The following is a 25261-nucleotide window of genomic DNA, read 5'->3' on the forward strand; positions in this document are numbered from 1 at the left end:
CATGGGGTACGACTTTCATTTTTTTATAGCTACACTGATTTTCCAGGTCTCATACGATTGAATGAGATTTTTCCATTTTATAAACCTCTGTCAGTGAGTCCCCCACAAAGAAAAACGATAAGATTTCGATACAATAAGCTGCACCATTTCTGTATGTACGCAACAAAAAAGTACAGGTTCAACCAAATTGTAGTTTCGTGCATTTTGCATGGACGATTTAAATGAGAGTAAAATATAATATGTATATACACAATCGATAAACTCTATAAACAAGAGTCTTTTGGTGAGGTTAAATAAATAAAAAACGAAACGTCTACCAAAAAGACAATGTTTTCGTCAACTTTTCAAAACAACATGGTTTTCATAGTTCTACATTGTACATTGTCCAAACCAAAAATCTTGCTTTTCCCAAAATGTACTTGTAGGCCATTACAAAGTCTATAGCCATCGTATACAAAAACCTTTATTCAACACGCCACCCCAAAGAAAAACCTCCATCATCAAACCCGCTTCTCAAACCTGCCCCTTGGCAAACCCAATAAAAACCTGCTCAAGCAAACACTGACAAAACACATACTCCCCAACCGACTCCAAAACCTTGAAGACTTCACCAAGGGATTTATTCTCCACATCCATTTTCGGAACCGAGTATCGATACATGGTTCCAAATGACTCCACCAATGTCGCATTGGGAAAAATGTGGGATAGGACGGGAGGTGAATTGGATGTGATTTCGAGGTGGTAGCCGGATGAGAATCGGGTTTTGAGGTGTTGGGGTGTGCCGATACATACTAGGCGACCAGAGATTTGGATGGCGATGCGGGTGGAGAGGGCTTCAGCTTCTTCCATAGAATCTATTTTTCAAAAAAATCAAAACTTGTTAATACGCAAAAAATAAAACATAACAAACACACCAGCAAAAAACTTACGAGTAGTCAAAACTGTCGCTCGATGTCCACTCTTGAGTACACCCCACAATAACCTCTTTGAAGCCGGATCCATACCCGTACTCGGTTCATCCAAAAACAAGGCAGAAGGATCCCCAACAATCGAAACCGCCAGACTCAATTTACGTTTATTCCCCCCCGAGAGTTGTCCGGCGGGTTTTGACAAGTATTCAGTTAAGCCTAGTGCGCGTGTTAGGTGGTCGATACGGGTTGGTATGGCGGTGGGTGTTAGGCCTTTGAGTGTTGCGTAGTAGGCAAGGTGTTCGGATACCGTAATATGGGGCCATAAAGCGTCAAATTGGGGACAATATCCCACGTGGTGGAATGGGGTTGTTGAAGTGTATATGGAGGTGTGGTGAATGTATACGGTGCCGTGGGTGGGAGGTATCGCTCCAATGGCGATGGCCAAGGTGGTTGTTTTACCGGCGCCGTTGGGACCTAGGAGGGTAAAGAGGTGGCCTTTGGGTACACCCCAAGATGTCCATTCCACAGCCGTTTTGTCGTGATAGGTTTTGCGAATGTCGTGGAGGATGATTTCGTCTGTTGTAGATGGTGACTCAATATCGGATGAATGGGGGAGACAATTGACTTGGTCATCTACACGACGTCGTTCGGCAATGACGTCCACGTCGTCTCGCTCATTGGGATCCATGGAATCATGGCGTTGGGATTCGAGGGAGCGTTTAAGGGTGGGATCCCACGGTGCAACATTTCGAACTCGAGTCCTCCAGAAATCCAATACGTAAATCCCACAAGCAGCCACACCCAACTGCACAAACGCAATCAAAACAGTCGGAAACATGTTTTTATCAAACCCAAAATAATCCGATACGGTCAATGCAGGTGCACCCGGTAAACTATTATGAATCAGCGCTTCCATGTTGGTATAGTAGAGGACACCTGCGATAGGGTAATACGGATCCAGGACCGCAAAGATATAGTGGCATATTTTGGCTGCAGAGCGAGAAACGAGGACGTCGAGGAGGGAAACGAGAATGTAGGGAAAGAGGGTAAAGAGGGAGAGACCGCTGCCGAGAACTGTGCGCGCCGTGTCTTGGGTTTTGAAAAATAGGGATAGAAAGTAACTAAAGAGGAGGGCGGAGGGGAGGGCGATGATGAGGGAGATGAAAACAATGGGAAAGGCCGCCCCCGTGAAAGCTGTCAAAGGAATCGCCCAGATACAGATAATGATAATCACTACCAAAAAGAAATAAAAATATTAAACAATCCGCTACGGACAGCAACAAGAAAGAAAAAAAAAAACACGTTTTGATACTCACCAGGCAAAACCATAAACAAACTCAAATCACACAAAAAAGCAGCCCCCCAATAAACCCCCCTCGTCAACCCCATCACATGCCCCAAATACACAATCTTTGCTTCCCGTTCCCCAACAATCGCAATTCCATTCGCACCAGCCGGCATCCCCAACGCCAAGGCAATCAGTAAAATCGATACATACGATCTCGAATCCCATGGGACGCGGGATAAATTCGGGAGGGGTTTAATGGAGGTTGTGATACGTGTTGAGGTCGTTTGGGATAGGATGGCGTTGGAGAGGGTGTGGGCTGTGGAGGGGAGGGTGGTGGAGGGGGTGGAGGTGTTGTAGTAGAGGGTGGGGAACAAAGTGGTCGAAAAGGAGGAAAGCGCGAATCCGCCTTGGTGGGGAGGGTTAGCAAGAACCCAGTCTTGCCAATCACCAGAAACGGTTTGGACAGGTGGAGAGATACTAGATGCAATCACATTGGCGTTGCTTGCGTTTCCACTTGGATCAAAAAAGAGGGTAGGTGTGTCGAGGGTTGTGGGGGTTGTCCCAGAAACGGTACTCGTCATGTCCCCACTGGGAGCAATGAGGAGACCCGCGAGGAGCATGGCGATGGGGATGATGATGGCGTAGATGAGGGCCCGGATTTCGCGAAAGTAGAGTTTGTAGCGGATGTGGAGGGTCGCGGTAAAGAGGGCGCGAAAGGTGACGGGTTGTTTATCAGTTTCTAAACAAGAAAAAAAAAAGAATTAAATACGTGATTTATAGATTTCTCAAATGGATTTTCGTCTTTTGTTTTTTACCTTGAAGATCCGGTAATGGACCTCCAACATGCCGTTCATCCATGACCGCCTCTTCCTCCGCCCTCCGCTCCATCTCCTCCATTTCAGCACTCTTTAAAAAAACCTGCTCAAGCGTCGGCATACTCACGCCATACGACTCGATCCCCACCGTCGGTGCAACCCGATCCAAATCGTTAAAAAAGGCCGGAAACGACTTTGTACGATTCGACGGGATTTCCCATTGACTGTTTGTTGTCTCGTTCACGTCGGGGGGGTACGTAATGGGTGCATCGGCCAGGTGGGTTTGGAGGAGCTCGCGGACAGCAAGACGAACAGGTTTAGTAGCCGGTGCCGAATGGGCGATATCGAGGTGATACCCGATGCCAAACCGTTTCTTTAAAAAGAGGGATGTACCCAAGCATTGGAGTCGACCACGGGAGAGAATGGCTTTTCGGTCTGCGAGAATGTCGGCTTCGTCCATAAAATGGGTTGAGAGAAGGGTGCAGCGGGTATGTTTGGACGAGGAAAGGAGGTCCCAGATTTTGCGGCTAAAAATCGGTTCAACTCTTTTAAAAGTGTGTTCATTTGTTGGCAACCAGTTTTCGAGTTTTTACGTTACCGCGAATAGGGATCCATCCCCGAGGTCGGTTCATCCAATAACAAAATCTTTGGACGTCCAATCAATGCAATCCCAACGCTCAATTTCCGTTTTTGACCTTACGTATTTCAGTGTTATAATACTCGTCATTCAGCAAGAAAACAGCACGTCAACATACCTCCACTCAATTCTTTGGCTCTCGCCGTCTTTTTGTCCACCAAGTCCACGTCAGAGAGGACTTGATCGATGCGCGTATCAACATTCTCGTCAGTCGTAACGCCCACGCCCTTTAATCCAGCAAAGATGCGTAAATGCTCTTCAACGGTCAGCTCATCATAGAGAATATCGTGCTGGGGGCATACACCTAATCCAAAAAAGAGTGAGCGGTATTTGATGAGTAAAACTTGGAGCGGACGAACAAATGTGCGGAACAGCTTACCCATCATTTGACGAATTTGACGCATGTCGGTTTGAATGTCGTGGTTGTAGATGAGAGCTGTTCCGCTGGTGGGCGGGTATAGACCGCACAGCATGTGAATTGTGGTGGATTTCCCAGCACCATTGTGTCTAAATATCGGGCACATGAGCATACAAGCCGAGCACACAAGCCAACATTGACCGTAGAAAGGAAAGAAGCTACAAACCCCAATAATCCAAAGACCTCTCCTTCAAAGATCCCCAAACTCAGACCTCGAACAGCGACTTTTTCCTTATTGGTCCCCTTTTTGACACCCGGATGATATACTTTGCGCAAATTGCGTATCTCAATAGCCTTGAACGCTCCATGCGGTTCAGGTTCCACATCTTGTTCGTCCGTATCATCAGGATTCTCCTCGGCATGCATGACGACGCCCATACTAGATGCTCGGGAAGCCATGACAGAGTACCGGTGCGGCCGGACGAGGGCAACAAATGGAAAGTACCACGGTTTACGGATGCCGTATTCGGAGGGTATCACGGCGTCTAGGTAGAGTGCCAGTAAAAAGTAGAATGGGACGGCGAGGGCAAGGCCGAGAACGTAGTAGTTGGCGCCGGAAGACGAGAGGTTGCTGAATTGGAGGCCTGTGCCAGAGGTTTCAAGCCCGACCGTCTTGTCCATGGTCAATGAGAGCGCCATGGGACTCAGGAGCATGGACAGCAAGACACTTGGCCCAGCCGACAGATTAGCGCCCTGTGTTTTTGAAAAGATATTTAGTATAAAAAAACACACGTTGTGTAAAACAAAGAATGGACATACGCGAATGGGGATAAAGAGCACGCCGGGGACAATGGACAAAAAGGGGCCGACCACGGTAGCCATTTTGGCTTTTGAGAAAAAGGTGGTCAGAGCGAATGCCAATGCGACGAGGGAGAGGGTGTAGAGGTAATAAATGATGACGAGGAGCAAAAAATTGGATTGCGGAAGAATGGATGCAAAGTGAATGACCACCTAAAAGTTTCGAATGAGACACACGGGAGAGAGAGAGTAAGAATAAACACGATTTTAGCTTACCGTGATGAGGAGAACAACGACCAAGAGCGTTCCAGCATATGAGACGGCCCACGACAACCAAAACGCAACTGGATGCAACCCCATCATCAGCATGCCCTCTTTAATCTTTTTCTCCTTTTCCGTGACCAGATTAAACAGCAAGGATGTTAGGAAGGGGGAAAAGGCAATAGTAATGTAAATGGCGGTCTGAGTTGCGCCGCCGTCCGACTGACTGGAAGGGGAGAGGTTGGCAGCTGGGAGTGGCATTTGCAGCGTGTATGGGCGAATGGTAATGGGGGATCCCGAGATGCGGTGAATGATGGCGCTGTCGACGGCGGCTTGGAGGGTGAGGAGCCCGCTGGTCAAGTACTTGTCGGTAGCGCATCCCGAGCGATCGCTGGCAGTGGAGCGGCACTGGATGCGGTCTGGGACAGAGTTTGAAGGGAGGGCAGATGCATTGTAGCGAATGGCGTAGGATGTGGGCGAGGCAAAAATGAGACCTGCGTAGAGGGCTGTGGGGTTTCTAGCGTAAAAGTCTTCTAGGGCCGATTCCGATGCAAAGGATTGTGTCGTAACGTTGCCTACCAGAACAATAAAAAGAGGGAGGTGTCAATATAGTGTTTACAATGGTGATGATGATGGTGACAAGGAGCAGGAAGAGAATGAGATGGTCTATCCAAGGAGCAGGAAGAGAACGAGCGCATCCAACGAGCATGCTCCTTGACGAGCGGAGCGAGTCATGGCCCTATCTCAAACCCCAACTTGGACCGACACAAGCCGAATCCAACACGGGAGGAGAATGCGATGGCCAATCCAAAGAGCATGCTCCATGACGAGCGGAGCGAGTCATGGCCCTATCTCAAACCCCAACTTGGACCGACACAAGCCGAATCCAACACGGGAGGAGAATGCGATGGCCAATCCAAAGAGCATGCTCCATGACGAGCGGAGCGAGTCATGGCCCTATCTCAAACCCCAACCCGAACCCAACACGAACACGAACCCAACTTTAGCCATACCCTAACGAACACGAACACGAACTCTAACCCAACCAAACCCTAACGAACCCAACCTCAACCCAACCTTAAAACGAACCCTAAACCCCAACCCAATCCCAACTCTAACGAACACGAACCCTAACGAACCCTAACCTGAACCTAAAGACTCACCAAAATTTGACAAAATGCCTTGAATCTCTCCCACAATGGCATCGAACGGAGACCCTTCTGGAGCATAACCGAGGATGGATCCTAATCCATTCTGACCCAGAGACAAGCCTGCCTCTAATCTCGGGAATCCTCTCACCTCTCCATAATACTGAGGCTTGCTCAATCCATTAATGGCAATGAGGGGAAGGATAAATACGAGAGGAAAAAAGATTTCCGCAAAGACTTGACGCTTGTTTCTCCTTCTGAGCCATTGATTTCTGCGAACGAGGACGCGTAGTTGAGCCCAGATGGATGGAATGGGAATGGAACAAGTAGTAGGAGCAGGTATACGATGCGTTGCTTCTAATGATGATGCCTTGTCCATGTTCAATGCGTGGTGATATGATCCGTGTTTAAAGTGCGATCAGAGACGTGGCCGCTGACAAGTGTGGATAGAAGATGGGGATAATATGTATCTAAAACGTGTGTTGCAATAACTTGTATGTATGTATGTGTGTGTGTGTGTGTGTGTGTGTGCAAGTGGGAATTTATATAAAAATGCATAGTCCCCCATCTACTCATTATAAAATATGAGGCAGTGTGTGTAGCCGTTAACTAATCCCCCGTGGGAAACACAAATGCCAAGTGAAAGTGCAGCAGTAACTCGTATGTGTGCCAAGTGAGAGAAAGAGAGAAAGAATATACCAAAAAGAAATACGCGTTTGTGTGAAATGCATGTGATAATCAACACAATTGAAATGGCTACAACCAACAACAACAACAACAACAACAAGCCCTCTCTCTCTCGTTGTGTGTGTGTGTGTGTGTGTGTGTGTGTGTGTGTAGAGAGAGAGTAAAGGGTAGTTATAGAGAGAGAGAGAGAGAGAGAGAGAAAAGGGAATTTGTCTAATTTATTTCTTTTTTCACACACACACACACACATTTACATTTACATTTACTCTCTCTATAACTACTCTCTCTCTCTCTACTCTCTCTCTCTCTCTCTCTCTATAACTACTCTCTCTCTACTAATACGTATGAGTATCTAGTAAAAAGTATATTTAAATAATAAACAGTGATGGGCGTGTGTCTCTTGATTTTTTCCACGGGAATTTTCCCCCTTTTTTATTATTATTTTACCCTTCTCTCTCTCTTCTTTCTCATAGCAGTTGCAGTAGTAGTAGGCAGGCAGGGCTTGGAGTAGTATTCCCTTCTTGTTTCTTTTTACACACACACACACACACACAGCTCGAGTTTTTATCAGAGAGACAAGACAAGACACACGCCACGCACACAGGGAGAGAGAGCGACAGGGCTTTTTTTTTTTTTTCAAAGGCAGATTTCTTTTATGGCGTCCTCATCGGGATCGTCCTCGTCCACGTCGTCATCAGCATCCCCTCCTCTCTCAGCACTCCCTCCTTCTCTACACCCACAACAACCACAACCACAACAGTATCCTACGATGCGTCCCCTCCCACCGTATCCGCCTCCTCCTCCTCCTCCTCACTATCCACAGGGTTACGCTCAGTATCGTCCTCATCCCCTCATGTCGACGCATCATTCTGCTCCCATCCCTCCACCACCGCCCCCACCCCACGCTCACCACCATCCGCACATGCACCCATACCCAATGCCCATCCTCCACGGACAATACCCGCCTCCTCCTCCAGTTCATCCACAACAACCACAACAACCACAACAGCCGCAGCAGCACTATGTGCACTACCCACAAGGCTCGTCGATTCCACAACCGCGTCCCATACCCAGGCCGCCGCAGCCGCAATCCAGTAATCCCCCATCGCATCATCACCACCACCATCACCACCATCCACAACAACAACCGCCAGAACAGCAGCAAGCACCACAATCGCAACAAGGATCGCAGCAACCCTCACAACAGGGACAATCGTGTGCGGCGGTGACTGGCGGCAGCAGCTGCTCTACTCAACAATCAGAACAACAGATTCATGCCCACGATGCTGCGCACAAGACGAGGCAACCGCATCCCACGCCCGTCTCGCCCACATCCGCCAAACCTTCTCTCTTGGCCGACGCAAAGAGCCCCACACCGCTACAAGACAATGACGACTCTGACCACATTTCCGGTGCCTCGTCATCCACTGCATTGACAACAACAACGCCGGCAACAACAACGTCCAGCGGTGTTCCCGATTTTGTCAAAAAGCTCTTTAGAATGCTCGAAGACACATCCTATGCCGACATTGTCTCGTGGGGTGTACATGGTGATACCTTTGTCGTCAAAGAACCTAATGAATTTGCCAAAAATGTCTTGCCAAAGCATTTCAAGCACAATAACCCGGCGAGTTTTGTTCGGCAGTTGAACAAGTATGGCTTTCACAAGATAAAGAGTCAGGACGATGGGAGGCTTTATGGAGATCAGGTAAAAGAACGAGAGTTTTTTGAATGCTTGAAAAAAACAAGTGCATAAACTTTCACCCTCTTGTCTTTTAGGCTTGGGAATTTCAGCATCCAAATTTCCAGTACAACAAAAAGGAAATGCTTGAATCCATTCGTCGCAAAACGCCCGCCTCCAAACCAAAGACGGTTGCGACGACAGGCAATGGCCCGGCCTCTGGTGTGCAGGACGCCTTGACCACCGAGCTGCGCAAAGATACCAATGACTTGCAAACCCAAGTAGACAGTTTGACCAAATTGCAGTCTGACATTGCATCGTATTTGCAAGGACTGAGCCGCAACTATCGCATGGTGGTCGAAGAGATTCTCAATTTCAGGAAAAACATGGTGGCCCAAGATCAGGTCATTCGCAACTTGGTGGATTACATTGTTGGAAAAGATTCTGCGAGTAAGTCTACACGGGAAACGATTGCAGCCGTGGTTTGTTTCAAGGTTTCTCACATTGGAACATTATTTTAGACGAAAAGTTTCAGCTGCCCAACGCATCGCGGATGGGGCTGCCGTCAGCATCAGCAGAAGCGTCCACCGTGGCCGACGAGAGCTCACCTTTTATTACACCGTTTGCCTTTACAAAGACGTCGATACCCTCGTCATCACCCCTGTCCCAGGCCTTTAATGGCCTGCAACCCGACCTCAACATGAACACCATCATGAACCCGTCGGCACTGGATTTGCCAAAAGAGCAGGCCCAAAAACTATTGACAACGTATCAACAAGTCGCACGAGCGAGTTTCCACCAAATGAATGAAATTAGCCGTCATGTCCGGGAGGCCTATGGCATGATGCAGACGCCGCCTCCTGGCTTGAGCCCCACGCCAACGGATAATGTGCCCATAGACGCTCGCTCTGGGGAAGGCTTTTTAAATGGAGATGGTGTCAGCGGACCCAACGTTAGTGGCAGTAGCAGCAGCAGCAGCAGCACGACGGCTGCAAGTAGTAGTACGAGTGCGGGTTTCTCGGCCAGCGCGGCATTTGCTTCCCAATTGAATTCTCAATTGATGCAAACCCAACAACAAGGCGGATTGACCGTGTTTACCGTGGGTGGATTTGCACCTCGGCGGGACGATGGCGTGGACGAAGGAGACAGTTCGGGAACGGGAACGGGGGGATCCCCGCGGCCTCCCAACAGTATGCGCGTCACGAGGGCCACCTTTGTACCTCCTTGGTGAGTTTTTATCCTTTGCACATTTGTGCAAAACCATTAACTTTGTATCATATGCCAGGTCTGTTCCACCCAAAGTCCTCTTGGTAGAAGACGATGTGACCTGCCGCAAACTCTCGAGTAAATTATTGCAAGTCTTTGGGTGTTCGTTTGATGTTGCCGTGGATGGACTAGATGCTGTGGAGCGCATGAACGTGGGCAACAAGTATGATATTGTTCTCATGGTATGTATCTTATCTGTATCGTGTCGTCGTCCGTCATTGTCGTAGTGATTTTTATCAATGTTAGGACATTGTCATGCCAAATTTGGATGGAGTAACCGCCACAAACCGTATCCGACAATTTGATCAACTGACGCCCATCATCTCCATGACGTCCAATACAACCGAAAATGATTGTATGACGTACCTTGCGAATGGGATGAACGATATTTTGGCCAAACCCTTTAACAAGCATAGCATGTTATCCATGATTGAGAGGTATGTTTAGGCTGCATGTGACAACATGATGTACAAAGCTCAAACGAAAATGTACACACTATGTAGATACTGCAACCACCTCGTTGGCCAACGCGCCGCCGCCCTCGGCATCCCCCCCGCCATCGCCCAACGCCGCCTCCTCCAACCCGAACCCAGCCGCATTGAAGAAGTTGCAGAAGACGAACCCATGGACCTCAAAGACCCCCTCTTTTCTGAATCCAACTTTACCGACATGCTCAACATGCCCATGGGCGAACTAGGTGGCCTCGGCATCCAACCCTTTCAATACCTATCCCCATTGGATCTCGACTCTTTTGATGGGTTGAATGCCCCTGCGAGTGATTCAGAGAGTTCGCTGAGTGGATCTCCAATGGAGAGAGCCGAGATGGAGGAATTGGGGTACGAGTTTTCGGGACGGAAACGAGAGGCTTGTGAGTTGGGGTTGGCGATTGGGATGGGAGTGAAGCGACGGAGGGCCTGAGCTGTTTGATTGTTTTTGTTTTTGTGTGTTGTTTTGTTGAGGGGATACCAATGTTTTATCTTTTTGTTTGTTTGTGGTTTTCTTTTTTGTTTTTGTTCTTGTGGGGGATACGGGGGCGGAAAACTTGAAAACAATGAGAAAAGAAGAAAAAAAAAAGACGAGGAGGAGGGTTTTTGGATATCGGGGTGGTGTGTTTTCGAATTCTTACTGTAAATGATTTTATCTTTATGTTTTTTTTTTTTTGTGTGTGTGTGTGTGTGTGTGTGTGCTGTTGTTTTGTCGAGTGTTGATTTGTTCTTTTTAAAAGAATAAAAAAAAAACGATATGGATTTCTTTAATTGTTTTTCTCCATTCTTCTTTCTGCTTTTTGCCGAACTTTTTTAAACCCATTGAGGGAGTTGTAAATGAAAATTGAATCCGTTGTCCTGTGTTCTACTCATTCGATGTATTCCAGCAAAATGGGATGCTCAACCGGATGATATATGCTCTCATTACTGCCATCAATAATACGGATTTGTCTTGTCTACAGTATACTTATAAGTGGGATTTTCGTGAGGGGTTCTAAAGTGTAGGGTATCGATTCCGTTTTGATATTTTATGCGTTCATGAGAGGTTGTGCCTTCCATTGTCCACGCAGAATATTACATACCATGCATTGCATACAGTAAAAAGTTGGGTATATAAAGTGTATAGTATGTATTTTACTGCAATCGTATTACAGATAAAAAAAAAAAAATCTCGCCATACACTCAACTTTGCATTCCTCACAAACCACCACACCATTCAACACCAATCAAAAACTCATTTAAAAAACCCTCCTTTAAACTTTCCAAACTTGCCGCCCTTCCATTTTCCTCCCCACTTACCACCCCACTTGGGTCCCTTGAACCCCTTGAATCCCTTCCTCTTCCACTTTTTATCATGTCCAAACCCATGATGCGGACGCAACATACCCGACAAGGCATACATACCCGCCGCACCACCCAACGCACCAGCCGCCATACCCATCCCACTAGAACCATGGTGTGTCGACATGCCGGGTATCCCCATTGGCATTCCCATTGGCTTGGCTTGTTGGTACTGTGGTGCATATTGTTGTTGTTGGTGTTGTTGTTGGGGAATGTATGTACTTGGTTGTGGTGTGTATTGGGGTGGAGGTGTGTGGTGGGGTGCTGGGTAGGAAGGGGGGTAGTAGGATGGTGGATGGTTTGTGCGGGGGTCGGTCCAGGTTGTTGTTTGGGTTGTCGTGTCTAGTCGAGATGACATGAGTGATGGGGAATAGGGTGGCGGAAATTCTATTATAACTCACCGACGAAAAAGTAGCGTTGGTAGTTTGGATCCCATTGGGTTATCCAGCCTGGTGGGAGTGGACGAGAATCCATTATTGAATCTATTTACTGTTCAAGAAACTTTTGGTGGAAGAGGATTGCCAAGATGCAAAAGACAAACGGCGAGCGTGTTTGGACACCCCGCCCGTGTTTACCACCTTGCGAGGCTGAGTTTTCAACACGTGACAAGTCAATGACACACGCACAAGCGCGTTGGGTTTTCAACAGAAACTCTCACATCTGCATTTGTCTATCGCACGCAAACATGTCGAATAGGTAAAAACCGCAAAATGTCGATTCCACAAACCAATACCACTCACCTTTTTCATAGATACGACCCAACAGACCGCCTCCTAGACCAAAACGATGAATCCCTATCCAATCTCACCTCAAAAGTCTCGACACTCAAACACGTATGTCCCTTTTCTCATTCTCACACATGCAAGATTATAAACCATTGCGAGTAGATTTCAATGGACATTTACGATGGAGTCCAAGAGGACCACCGGTAACGTACTCGTCATCCCATTTCATTAACGCAGTGGTATTCATACTTGTATGTGTAGACGATTAGATGACATTGTAAGTACCCAAACTGTTGAAACATTACGAAATGGACGATACTCATGAACCACCTAGTCAACGACATTCACATCAGCGCGGACAGAGGTGATGGCATCTGCTCGACGGCTGCATACGACCTTGACGGTGCGGTATGGGCGGAATGCTTGGAAGATTGTTGGGTGTTTGGTAGGGGTTGTGGTTGTTTGGCTTGTATGGAGACGGTGGAGTTGACGAGTTGTATTGCACAAGTTGTCTGGTATGCTACTACATCCGACATGACACACACAACATATAATGTATATAGCCAAAAAAAAAAAAAACGAAAAAGAAACTTTTGTTAAAATGCTACTTCGTCTTCACCTGCAATCGGCATGGCAACCCGTTTTGCATCCCGTTTTCGATGGACTTGGCCTATGATGGATTGGAATAATGCGTGGGGGATGAGAGTCTCGATTGTGTCGGGTGGTAAAGTCGTTAATGTCGTAAACTAAGTCATGTTTCAAAAAACGTGGTGTAAACATGAGATTGAATATGAATAAAAACAATAAAGGGAAACGTACTCGCTTAAGAACAAGAAACGCGGATTCTAAATGTTTTGTTTGCAGTTCTTTATCCGTCATTCGATTGACTAACCGCATCAACATCGTAGAAGCCACCTAAAAACACATACCATCAAAAAAGCATCCCAACACCAATACAAACACCACCAAAAAAACGTACCTTACAAAACTCCTTTTCCCCCTCAGTCCCCCTCAAAAGCACCGCCCAAGCCTCCGCAAGACAATGCCCATTATTCTCCAACCCATCAATAAACGCATTGTAAGCTCCACTCTCATCAAATGCCACATGCCATAATTGGGTTGTGTAGAGGTAGGGGAGGAGGTTCCAGAGTCCTGCATCGGACGTTCCGGTCGTGATACCCAGTGCGCTTGTGATGCGTGTGTCGATGCGGGTTGTGAGGCCTATATCGTTTGCGAGGGTGTCCACGGCCTTTTAAAATACAGTGCTTTGTTAGTATTGTTATTTGCATTAGGGGGTCAACGATATGTCGTGTAGTTTTTCTTACCCTGAAGGGCCGCACACCTGCGATATTGGGCGCGTAATGCCGATGCGCCGTCTCAATGCACGCAAAAAGATGACTACATTTTTCCGACAAGACTTTTTGGACGGCTTCAGAGAGGAGGTGTCGGAATGTGAGGATAAAGCCCAGCGTAATTGTTTTAGAGGTATGGTCCTTGATATCTTTGTAAATTTTTATAAACAACATGTTAGATTACATGCCGAAAAATCAAATGACTCGTCAATAATACTTACTTTTAAACTTTTTCAAAATCTCTAAACACCTCGTTTCATCCGTCCATGATGCCTTGAGTCTCTCCAATACATCTTGATGTTGCAACAACATATCCTACATAGGCATAAAGAACATCCAATTAAAACAACGCCCTAGAAAAAACACTCTAACTAAAACCAGAAACAAAAAAAAAGTAACATTACCCTGGTCGCATTCACTAACCCCCCAATCATCCGCACAAACTGCTCATCCATAAACCGTGCACCGTGTGGACCCACCAATTCGCACAATGCCGAGAGTTCTTACAAAGAAAAAAGAATTAAAAAAGTTGGGGACACAAATAGATATAAATATCAATAAGAAAAATGTTACCATTGATATCGGTAAATGTTTCGGCTTGCAGGGATAAATGCCCACGACTTAGAAACGCACGACGGTTGGGTGAATAACATATTGTTCCTGTCGTTGCGCGTGAGCCAATTAGTTCCGAGTACCTTATCAAAAAACAACAAAAAGAAATTAATATAAAATAAAACAAGGCTTTGAGTTAAAGCAGAGGTTGTTTGTTTACCATGCCATGTAAATAACCAAAAAAGGCTGGTTGGTCCCAATGGGTGGTGGCTTCGATTTAGGTTTTTTGATCGGTTGACTGGCGGGGTAGACCATTTGATCTGTTTGTGCATCCGCATAATCCCTCGCCCTACGATTTTATAAAGTTTAGTCCGCAAAACGGCATAGTGCTTATTTGAGGGGGACCTTACGCTGTATAGTTAACAGCTTCCAATAACACCTCTCGAATTGCCAATGTACAGCTCATTGGAACTACAAAAAACCCCCAAAACATATTAGCACCAACACACCCGTACACGCAACAAAAGCAGTTGAACTATACCTAGGTTATCCATAAACCGAACGGCAGAGAGGTACCCCCTCACTTCATTCAAAAACACAGAAGGCCGCTTTACGTCATACGATAATCCTTCATCTGTCGGATGACTCCCTCCTAGTCCAGCGAAACCGGATGGACTCGGCGTATCGGGTGTTTTATAAATAGATGAAGTAAGATGTCTAAAGCACCATCATGAGCTCCAAATAACAAAAAAAAAAAAATAACGTATGTAACATACGATTGGAACCGCTCCGCGAGCGTCTCGAGAAAGAACTCAATAGGATGAAATTCAGAGTCGTATACAATGGTCGTGATGGGGTTAGAAAGTGCAAACAGTAGATTTCGCAAGAGTTGTTTCTGTCGTTCCAGACTAGAAATGAAATTACCAAATCAATCACCCCCATCAAAAAACAAAGGATATAAATAAACTCCATACCTCCTGGCTCCTGGATCCACACCACTCAAAACACTCTCCCACCCAGGTTTCGCAACAACTTTTTCCGCAGCCTGTTTCTTTTTCTTTTTCCTATCCCCCTTTTGTGAGACGGCTTCTTGTGTCAGTGTTTGATTCGTGTAGGTGATCATGTGTAAGGCGATATCGTGGGCAAGGCTTCCGGCATATTGACCAAGAATGGAATAAACTTCGGTTGCAAAGAGGACGGAATGGATTGTTAGGTGTTTAGCCTGTTTTGTTTGGAATATATATGAGTGGAAAAGATACCAAAAAAAATACGGGAAACGAACTTTAAGTACCTCGGCAGGCCACGATGGACTGATATTGGACAAGAATTCCTCAGCGAGGGACCCCAATGCCCCTGTATATCGTACCCATTCCGGAAAACCATCCATACATTCCTTCAAATGCTCGTGTAGAGCGTTTTGGTAAAAGCATAATTCACGTAGACTTGAATGCTGCTCAATGCAATCATCAAAATTGTCCAACCACCTACGGAAATGCCAAGGACGTTTAATATAGTTCTGCCGCCATACCACAAACGTTCAAGGTAATCCAGTGCTTAGCACACATGTAATACACTACATACCGTGATCGTTCACAGAGATCCGTCATGAGCCATGTAATGTCTGAAATATTGGCGACACCCCCCGCAGAAGGTAATGCCGCGCATACTTGGAAACGAAGCCAGTTGAGTCGTAATGCCTAAATCAAAAGCACACACATCAAAACCCAACAATAACAAAAAACCAATCTGAAAATTATGAGCAAACAAATGGGGTTAATAGTTTACCTCTAACCCACCACCATCAATCAACTCCCCCATCTCATCCGTCGTAAACATTGTAATCAACCGATGTATTTCCTTTAACAGTATCCCCATGTTCTCCACCTCGAGATCAGGTCCCAAGGCATTATCAATGAGTTGTAACAGATTTGGAGCGTAAAATTGAGCGATTTGGCTGGCAAAATGGTCTCGGATGACTAGAACAATGTTAGAAATATTTCCTTTAGCACTCAAACCAAACGAAAATAAACAATGGAAAAAAAAAACAAACTGTGGATGTAAAACATACCATCAACATTTTTGCGTAAACTTTTAGCCAAATCCTTGATAAGCCAAATCAACTCTACGACACCAACATCCAACAACCGAACATCCTTTTTCCCTTTTCGTTTCCCCATAGCATCCATATCAAGATGATAAAAGTACCATAAAATCTCATCTCGCGCGAATCCCATGGCGCTTGCCACCATCTGCTCCAAAAACACATATTTTAAGAAACATAAATATCAATATCATACATATTGAGACCTTACCGGGAATTTACTACAAAGAATCCGACGCTCCCCGCATAGACATAGCATTTGTTTGATTTGGTGTCGGAGGTAGTCTCGTCGTTCTTTATGAAATATCGGGGCGGTTGTTGCCGTTACGGTGAGCGTATCACTAAAGTACACACACATTTCAACAAAAATTTTAAATAATTTGAAAAGTAGGTTATACCTAACAACCCCCTTCATATTCGCCAACTTTTTGTATGCTTTGGAAGAGTGCTCATATTCGCCTATAATATTCAACATCTATTTCAAAGTGTCAGCTGACTTGTTTCATCCATGGCACGGTAGTCATCACTGTCGTAAATGTTTTTTTTTTTACCTCGTTCCGAACCAAGGGCATTGCATATCCATAGCTTAACCCCTGCTTTAACAACTCGATACAGGCGGGTTGTTTCCCAACTTCGGATGGACACACCAAAAATCCAATCACCAGAATATTGAATTGGCGATTCATGACGGTCAATCCTCTCAAATGCTACCACAACCCCAAAAAATAAAAATAAGAAAACAATAAACAAACAGGACAAACACATAAAACATTACAAAACTATGTAGTATCTAACCTTTTCATCAGGCTCGGGCGCCTTAATCCCACTCATCTCAGGCGTCAAACTCAAAATCGCCATTTTCCGAAAATTATCGGCAGTCATACACAACCTTTGATCCAAGTCCGGTTTCATCTCCAATAGCAAGGATATAATCTTTGGTGCGAGTGTTGTGCAATTGTCTTGGATGACTGGTAGTGGTTTCTCATACGTTAATAGGAATTTCGAAAGTCTATAAAAAAAAAAATCAATAACAGTTTTTGACCTTTTGCTAGTTGTAAAACAGACTCACCTATTGAAATTCCGCTCTGGTTCTCCAAAATCCACCAACCACGCCTTACAATACCCAGCAGCAATCAATTTCCGCTCAGGTCCCAAGGACGCCAACATGTAAATAACCGATACATGATCCACAAGTAAATCCAAAAATAAATTGACGAGATCGGGGTTGATATCAGACTACAAAAAAAAAATAACAACCTCCTCAAAATCAACAACGCTACTTTATTTTCTTTACGCACGATATAATGTTGTTTGTTACGAATACTTACACTGAAATTCACAAGATTAATCGAATCTTGCAAAATAACCAAACTAATCTCGACGAAATCCATAGCGGCGACGAGGAGGGTGTAGTACGGCCGAAGTTCATCCAATACTTGTACATGAACATCACGAAACGCCTGAGCCCTCGAATCCTACACACATAATAAAAAAAAGCAACCATTAGGAACAAAAAAATAAAAAAATAAATGTACATGTATATACAAAAAAAAATTCAAGATACCTTGGTCAATTCTGCCAACTCTGGAAACTTTTTCATCATCTTCTTCCAAACCTCTCCCAAATTCGGATCGTTGAGACATTTTATTTTTTCAAGTGCTGGGCGGGAGGGGGATACGGGTGTGAGAGAGGCACCGTTATAAGTGTACGATACGTCTGGGGAGCCGCCTTTGGAGAGGATATCGGTCGGTGATGTGAGGGGTGTCGAGACGTCAGAGGCGATGGCATGTTTGGCGCAGTAGAGAGCTGTCAGGAGCCCGCGGGCGTGGGAGTGGAGAGAGAGAAGATGGTCGGCCCACTTGTTCATGTCCATAGTGTCCGCAACCTACCAATAGTTGAAAAGATAGCAAGTATCCTCGCAGCGTTGAGCAAACTGTTGAGCGTGTCGCTGATTACGCGACCTATTATTCAAGCATCCACCGGGACACGTGGCTGGCCTCAAAGCTTAAACAACTCATGACTTTTTCTCAGTAAACCAGGTGGACCTTTCAGAGGAGGACACACACAAGAACGCACTGCACACACTTTTGTGATGACTCAAAAAGATATATTCAAGAAGCGAACGGGATATGAAGGTAGGGCAAATTGCACCCAAAATATACAAGTAATTATGGTAATAAAAAACGTCACTCAAAAAGCTATATACAGAAAACCACGACCAGGTCCCACTATCGGTACCTCATCACAATCCGTGGCTTGTCTCGTGGCGATCCACAACACACGGACTGGCGAAGTAACGCAGCGGCGTTCGACTGAAAGTCAGTTCCCTCAAACTCGCCGTCCTCTGCCAAGACAAACGGGTCTTGGACAATCTCCGCCGCAGTGATGCGACGAGACGGCTCTACTTCAAACATCTTAATGAGAAGCTCGGCTGCGTACGTTACGACCGGACACCATGGATCTTCGTATCCAATCCGTTGGGTGTCGAGATGGTCCTGAATTTTGCGGGTAATGAACGAAGTGGTGGAAGAGCGAACGAGTTTCGAGCCGAGGTAGCTCAAGGAGCAGTCTGTGAGGTAGGGTTCCAGCCACTGCCCCATTATGACACCAGCGGAATATATGTCGGGTGCGGTACTTGTCGCCGTTCCAGCGTACATTTCGGGTGCAATGTAGCCGGGAGTACCTCTTCCAATTGGATGAACATGGGCGGGATCACAGAAGCGAGCAAGACCCCAGTCAATGATGACCAGGTCATCGTTCTCATCCAGCATTAAATTGGATATTGAGAGGTCTAGGTGAGCTAGACCGATTGCATGCGCTGCTTGAAGTCCGGTCGCGAGCTGTTTGACATACTTTGCCACTTTGACAAGATCAAGCTTGTTACAGTCAAAGCGCTTCAATTCGGGGAAAACGAGTACACGTTCGCCGGTAACGGGGTCTTCAAAGGTATCCCGTAATCGCAGCACGTGGGGAAGGTTAGCTTCATTTATCTTTCGAAGGATTGCAAGCTCGTGTTCCGCAGTCTCGGGACTGTTGAGACGCTTCAGGACGACGGGCTTGTTCCCATCCTGGGTATCATATGCATGCTCAATGGAAGACAACTCAGTGTTGACCTTTTCAAAAGAAGAGTTGACAGTGTATCTGGATCCAGCTTTTGGTTTTTGTCCTTCTTGCTGAATTTTAAGTTCCAGTTGAATAGCTCTCGAAAGCGCTTGCCATGTTGCTACAGCGGCGGGCGATTCTGAACGACGAAAGGCTGTGCAACTTTCAAAAGAGCGGGAGGACTCGACACGAAGCATGACGGTGGGTATTGTGGAAAGGGAAGCGTGCTTGCGAGCGGTGGTTGGGGAGGCGTTGGAAGAACAAGTGCGTGCTTTCTTCAAGGAACTAGTGGACGATGCGCGTTCAGATTTCAGTGATATGCCGGCAGAGGAACAACACCGACGATCAGTTCGACGGGAAGGTAACGATGATTGTGAGTGGGATCGGACGTGGGAGAGGGGCTCAGCGGGAAGTGCAACCAGGACAGAGTCGAATGAACAACTACGAGACATGAAAATGCCAAAACAACGTAAAAGTGCGTATGTGAAAAAAGAACAAGATTAGTGTAGAGTAGGAAAGGTTCAGCCTCGTCTTTATATTTGTTTGCCGTGTCGATTTGTCCCGATCGTCGTCGGTTGATTCCGCGATGTCCCATCAGAAAAAGATAACAAAAATATTCAAGATAACGCAAGCCAGGAACCGAAACCTTGGTATGTCTCAAAGATAAGAGGAACCCCACACCCTTTTCCCCTCCTTTCACATGCGCTCACGCCCAGCTCATTAATGTGGGGTTTCCATTTCTGGCTTGGGCGCGACAAGAAAATTTACCCAGTGGCGTAGTGTGGGGGGTTATCTGACGTGATACCAGTGTTTTGCCTTTTGCCTCGTATCCGCAAATTCCAAAATGACTCGTCCTACTGCGGCCATGGCAACTGACTGGAGTCTTCAATTGGCCCCACAAGCTATTTCTATTTGTGAATGACTGGCTCTCGTACCAAGTGGATAACTTGTGTCGTACTAGCCCTATGGGTCCCTTGTGCGTATGGCATCCCTGTGTGTTTGTGTGTGTGAAGAAGGGCCAATCTTGTGTAGATAGCGGTCAGACCACAGTCCAGAATCAAAACGACCAAGAACTTTCATGTGCTTTGGAAGGTTGAGGGGGAGGGCCAAGTGGGGAGAAGCCCAAATCTTTGATCGTGTGACGAAGGGCCCTAATCTCACGTGTGACAGCCGGGGGACAGAACCAAACTTGGCTGAGGCTTACGTATCTCATCTTTGTGTGACCCTGGCAGCTCGCGGGCCTTTGCTGATAACCGATGAGCGTGATCACATGATTAACGTTAAAGGCTGGATTATGGAATCCAAAGTACGTCATATTTACCATTCATGCCATCAACCACTGGCCATCCCAATGTGGAGGTTGAAGTGCATTTAACCCAATCAAGTGCACGCGGTGACTGCCCACATCTTATCAGTCACTTTAACTGCGTGGTTGCAATCTCAGTTGCAGTGTGCCATAAAAGGGTGGTCGGTGATTAACAGTGTAGGAGTGGTGGGACCCCCATATGAATGAATTCATAACGCAGAGGACAGTTAACCTACCTACGACGATCTGAACTTTAAGGGTGGTTTTCATGGAAGCATTATTGTGGCTATCTTGCCTCTTGTTTGTGGTAGCGTTTTCGTCATTATTGAAATAATTTAAACTGTAAACAAGCGGATAGGGACAATGCGCAAGATCCCCGGGTCTTTCAAGGAAAGGGAGTGAAAGGGACGCAGATGGAGGGTCCCACTTACCTACCGATTTGGTTCATACCAGTTGCCATTACGATTTAAACCCCCATATCAGCCATTCCACACCACTATATCGGCTGCAGAGAAACTCTCAGAGTCTCCACACATTAGATCTCGTTGAGACAGTGACTAGAGCTGCCCCATCACACTCCTAGGAAAATTGACCAACGCAGATGAAAGTTGAGGCTTTGCTCATATAGTTCATTCCCTGCAAATTGCAAGTTTGATTTCCGGTAGGATGCTGAGGCCATCTCACTTTTTGGTCCCAAAGACCTCCATAGAGACTTCTTTGAGCGAGTGGCCAGTACTACATTGTAGATTAACAAAGCAGGTTAAAAATCGTAGGGACTACTCTTTGCATCTTCTATTTCTGCCTGTGACACGTGATCGCTGGCCATCGTGACTTGCACCCTCTGCTCACGTCACAGCGAACACCACCACTTGCTGCCAAACTCAATCTGCAAAACATCTGCGAAAATGAAGTGGCTCCTGTTGTGTTTCCTCGTCCTCATTGCCACTGCACAAGCACACAAGAATCACAAAAGTCGGGTCGTCGAGTTGACAGATGCTAACTTAGATGAATTGGTGTCGAACGGTCGATGGGTTGTCGAATTGTGAGTCAAGATCGTCGTGACTTTGAATGTCAAAAGTAAGCCCAGTCTGAATATATTTTCCTGTGCACGTTACCTTTCCATAGCTATGCCAATTGGTGCGGCTTCTGCAACAAATTTGCGCCCGAATATGAGAATCTTGCTCGAGACGTTGCGAAAGAGCTGCCAACGGTACGCGTTGGACGCGTAGACATTGACCAGAATCCCGCAGCTACATCGCGCTTCATGGTCCAACGGTAAGCGCCTAGGATCCATGTCTGATTGATCTTGACTGTGGAAATAATTCTTGATCCACGGCAGACTTCCATCGCTGTATTTTGTTGATAATCAGCAAGTTCGTTCGATGGAAGTGACCCGGCAAGCCAGCAGTATTCTGGAATATCTGAAAGAGGAGAAGTGGCAGGCAGAAAAACCTTGGAACCAGTGGTTGTCGCCTTTCTCGATAGGGTGAGACAGATTTCACATTGACTATGCTTCCCTGATCTCCGATTGCTTATTGTTTCCTGGTGAAATGAAGAATGAAGCTGTTGGGTGCTGGTACGTCTGATGCAAATGTCTACACAAGTGTTTCAATAAGCTAATCTTGCTACTCGGCAGTGGGATCATTTGGACAAAAAATTGTTTCCCTCACCAGTCATTTTAAGGATACGGTCCCGTAAGTAGTGTCAGGCATACTCGATCACGTCATTAACGCTAAGCAATCCTGCCTGGTTTTCTAGTGCTTGGGGGTTTGTTGCTATTGGCGCCGGGGTTTTGCTGGTATGTGACCAAAATTTACCGTGTACATGTTTCAATCTGAAATGTCCTGACTTTTTCACTAATCTAGGTGCTAGCGGTACTCGGCCGAGTACTTGCACCCGCACAGCCGTCCCCTATTCAGCCTCTTAAGGAAGCCAAAAAGACCCAATAAATTATGTCCCCACGTCTCAGCCTACTGATGGCCTTAATACTAGAACACATCCCGGGCTTGGGGCCATTTACAGCCAAGGAGTGGATTAGTGCCATCCACTTTAAACGGCCGACAATGCCTTAAATTGTTCGAATACTCATTAGCTTATAGCAGTTTTGTTGCCATGGATGCAGTTATGACTCATCTATCTCATCTGCCATGATCCAGCCAGCTCTTCCTTACCAGATACGGCCCCAGCATGCGCCTTCTTCGGCTTCGTGGCAGAATACCTGGCTGCTTGAGCGCAAGCAGCCAAGGACGTACTCTACCCGCTTCCCTCGCAGCCTGCCCGCGTATATTTGCACCTCGGCGCTCTTTCACAGTTGCAAGGACTTCATGTGCAGCCCATTCCCCCGTTTTAACCGCCGACCGCTATCCACACTTGAAGCGTGACACACGATACAAGGCTCTCACAGATGAAGATATTGCGTTCTTCAAAAGTGTAATCAAGTCAGACGCGGGGGTGATAACCGCAGATCGTCCCGACGAATTGGAGCCCTTCAATGAGGTTGGTGAACTCAAATGTTTAGCTTGGTGCTCTCTGTATCGGTCACCATGTGGTGCCTTACCAACTGCACAATCAATAGGACTGGATGCGGAGATTCAGAGGGCAATCAAAGGTTGTTCTTCGCCCAAAAACAGCCGCTGAAGTGGCGGCGCTCCTCAAGTATTGCAATGAGCACCGTCTGGCGGTGGTACCTCAAGGAGGCAATACTGGCCTGGTGGGAGGAAGTGTACCTGTCCATGATGAGATTGTTCTTAGTTTGCAGAACATGAACGAAATTAGGAGCTTTGATGAAGTGTCTGGGATCTTGACATGCGATGCTGGTTGCGTGCTGGAAGTGCTGGATAATTGGTTGGCTGAGCGAGGTTACATGATGCCTCTTGGTAAGTCCTTAAACAAGATTGAGGAGCGATGACATTACCAGATACTGATATGTATCTCTCTAAGACTTGGGAGCAAAGGGGAGCTGTCAGATAGGCGGTAACGTTGCGACAAACGCAGGAGGTCTGCGTCTATTGCGGTATGGGAGCTTGCATGGCACAGTACTATCAATGGAAGTCGTACTGCCAGATGGTCGGATAGTGGAGCTGGGACAGCCGCTGAGAAAGGATAATACCGGCTACGATTTAAAGCAATTGTTCATTGGATCTGAAGGCACGTTGGGTATCATTACTGCCGTTTCCATATTAACACCTCGAAGGCCGAAAGCGGTGAACGTTGGTAAGAGCTCTTTTGCTTGTCGTGGTCAGTGGTCAACGTTTTAGCTGACGAAGAAATATATGCAGCAATGTTGGGAGTCAGCACATTTGAAGGCGTCCAAGAGGTGTTCAAACACGCTAAAGGCGAGCTGAACGAGATCCTCTCTGCTTTTGAATTCTTTGATCATACATGCTTGAACCTGGTTAAACACCATATTCCGAACGTCCGCGAACCCTTCACCACCCAAACGCCCTTCTACGTCCTCATAGAGACAAACGGATCCAACAAGGACCATGATGATGAGAAGCTTGCCGTGTTCTTAGAAAACCTTATGACGGAAGGGGTGGTGGAAGATGGTGCTCTGGCGCAAGATTCGACGCAAGCTGCTGGGATGTGGAGCATTCGAGAAACGATTACAGAGTCACTAGCCAAGGAAGGAGGCAACTACAAGTACGATCTAAGTGTTCCTGTTCCTCACCTGTACAGTGTTGTGGAGGAGATGCAAGAGCGGCTCGCCTCTGTTGGACTATTTGACAAGAATGGATCTGCGACAGGCCGAGTGAAGCATGTGGTTGGGTTTGGTCACATGGGAGATGGCAACCTACATTTGAACCTGACCTCTACGGGATGGGCAAAGGACATTGACGAGGCTATTGAACCATTCCTCTACGAAATCATCCAAAAGCATGGAGGTTCCATCTCTGCTGAGCATGGATTGGGGCTGATGAAGGCGCCGTACCTTCAATACTCCAAGAGCGAAGCTTTCATTGAATTGATGAGGAGCATGAAATCAGTGTTTGATCCAAACGGCATTCTGAATCCATACAAGTACTTTCCACCTCTAAGTAAATAGATACTACAAATCATGGGGATCTGTATGTAGAGTGTGATAATCGCATGTCCAATGAGGTTCTTCGTCTATTGCAAGTCATGAAACATGTGACTGGAAGTCAGCCCAATTATTATCAGGACTTCGCGGAATTACTGCCACCTGGTGTGCGACATAAAGTTGAATATCGATGTTGAAGCAGAAGCATTATCTGCCTGATTCTCATAACATCTGGCCTTGTGTGCCGGTACCAGGCACGCCGATAAATGTCGAAAAGTCAATTGGAGCTCTCCATTCGGATAGTAAATAGAATGCTTAGATGCAGTCAAAATTGCGGTGTTAATACCCTTAGAATATTTTATCAGAAGGAGATTTAAACAGGAGTTATTGTACGCATTCGAATATAATTATATTATGAAAGGTAGG

The 25261-nt window shown here is 46.3% G+C and overlaps 8 protein-coding genes across 8 annotated transcripts; 4 read left to right on the forward strand and 4 right to left on the reverse strand.

The window, feature by feature from the left end:
• Positions 1-513: 513 nt before the first annotated feature.
• Positions 514-6595, reverse strand: SPPG_00234 (uncharacterized protein; the record flags this gene model as incomplete). Its single annotated transcript, XM_016748566.1, has 11 exons — positions 514-854; positions 930-2144; positions 2228-2938; positions 3015-3541; positions 3613-3709; positions 3770-3955; positions 4031-4158; positions 4236-4762; positions 4829-5020; positions 5084-5643; positions 6232-6595. 11 exons carry the CDS (start codon positions 6593-6595, stop codon positions 514-516), a joined length of 4848 nt encoding a protein of 1615 aa, XP_016612545.1.
• Positions 6596-7322: 727 nt separating this feature from the next.
• On the forward strand, positions 7323-11106 carry SPPG_00235 (uncharacterized protein). The gene is made up of 6 exons (XM_016748567.1): positions 7323-8611; positions 8683-9034; positions 9106-9811; positions 9870-10032; positions 10097-10287; positions 10354-11106. Exons 1-6 carry the CDS (start codon positions 7559-7561, stop codon positions 10766-10768), a joined length of 2880 nt encoding a protein of 959 aa, XP_016612546.1. The 5' UTR covers positions 7323-7558; the 3' UTR covers positions 10769-11106.
• A 334-nt stretch (positions 11107-11440) lies between these two features.
• On the reverse strand, positions 11441-12217 carry SPPG_00236 (uncharacterized protein). Its single transcript, XM_016748568.1, has 2 exons — positions 12078-12217; positions 11441-12018 (listed from the first exon to the last, which is right to left on the reverse strand). Exons 1-2 carry the CDS (start codon positions 12148-12150, stop codon positions 11570-11572), a joined length of 522 nt encoding a protein of 173 aa, XP_016612547.1. The 5' UTR covers positions 12151-12217; the 3' UTR covers positions 11441-11569.
• Positions 12218-12298: 81 nt separating this feature from the next.
• Positions 12299-13219, forward strand: SPPG_00237 (uncharacterized protein). The gene is made up of 5 exons (XM_016748569.1): positions 12299-12372; positions 12428-12509; positions 12564-12604; positions 12663-12678; positions 12736-13219. Exons 1-5 carry the CDS (start codon positions 12362-12364, stop codon positions 12889-12891), a joined length of 306 nt encoding a protein of 101 aa, XP_016612548.1. The 5' UTR covers positions 12299-12361; the 3' UTR covers positions 12892-13219.
• SPPG_00238 (uncharacterized protein) lies at positions 12880-18307 on the reverse strand. The gene is made up of 23 exons (XM_016748570.1): positions 17971-18307; positions 17735-17881; positions 17476-17642; positions 17202-17415; positions 16958-17113; positions 16805-16881; positions 16618-16747; positions 16374-16554; positions 16091-16281; positions 15887-16002; positions 15597-15789; positions 15280-15527; positions 15082-15213; positions 14847-15022; positions 14716-14776; positions 14526-14654; positions 14327-14448; positions 14158-14255; positions 13975-14068; positions 13727-13902; positions 13381-13650; positions 13221-13316; positions 12880-13147 (listed from the first exon to the last, which is right to left on the reverse strand). Exons 1-23 carry the CDS (start codon positions 18277-18279, stop codon positions 12998-13000), a joined length of 3633 nt encoding a protein of 1210 aa, XP_016612549.1. The 5' UTR covers positions 18280-18307; the 3' UTR covers positions 12880-12997.
• Positions 18308-18491: 184 nt separating this feature from the next.
• On the reverse strand, positions 18492-20094 carry SPPG_00239 (serine/threonine protein kinase). The gene has a single exon (XM_016748571.1). It carries the CDS (start codon positions 19958-19960, stop codon positions 18635-18637), a length of 1326 nt encoding a protein of 441 aa, XP_016612550.1. The 5' UTR covers positions 19961-20094; the 3' UTR covers positions 18492-18634.
• Positions 20095-21659: 1565 nt separating this feature from the next.
• On the forward strand, positions 21660-22931 carry SPPG_00240 (uncharacterized protein). Its single transcript, XM_016748572.1, has 7 exons — positions 21660-21856; positions 21940-22089; positions 22154-22300; positions 22371-22390; positions 22451-22508; positions 22573-22612; positions 22680-22931. Exons 1-7 carry the CDS (start codon positions 21720-21722, stop codon positions 22761-22763), a joined length of 636 nt encoding a protein of 211 aa, XP_016612551.1. The 5' UTR covers positions 21660-21719; the 3' UTR covers positions 22764-22931.
• A 59-nt stretch (positions 22932-22990) lies between these two features.
• SPPG_00241 (D-lactate dehydrogenase) lies at positions 22991-25255 on the forward strand. Its single transcript, XM_016748573.1, has 4 exons — positions 22991-23310; positions 23390-23690; positions 23755-24027; positions 24093-25255. Exons 1-4 carry the CDS (start codon positions 23002-23004, stop codon positions 24857-24859), a joined length of 1650 nt encoding a protein of 549 aa, XP_016612552.1. The 5' UTR covers positions 22991-23001; the 3' UTR covers positions 24860-25255.
• Positions 25256-25261: the final 6 nt, after the last annotated feature.

The sequence above is a fragment of the Spizellomyces punctatus genome (assembly GCF_000182565.1).
Source record: "Spizellomyces punctatus DAOM BR117 chromosome Unknown supercont1.1, whole genome shotgun sequence".
Taxonomy (NCBI): domain Eukaryota; kingdom Fungi; phylum Chytridiomycota; class Chytridiomycetes; order Spizellomycetales; family Spizellomycetaceae; genus Spizellomyces; species Spizellomyces punctatus.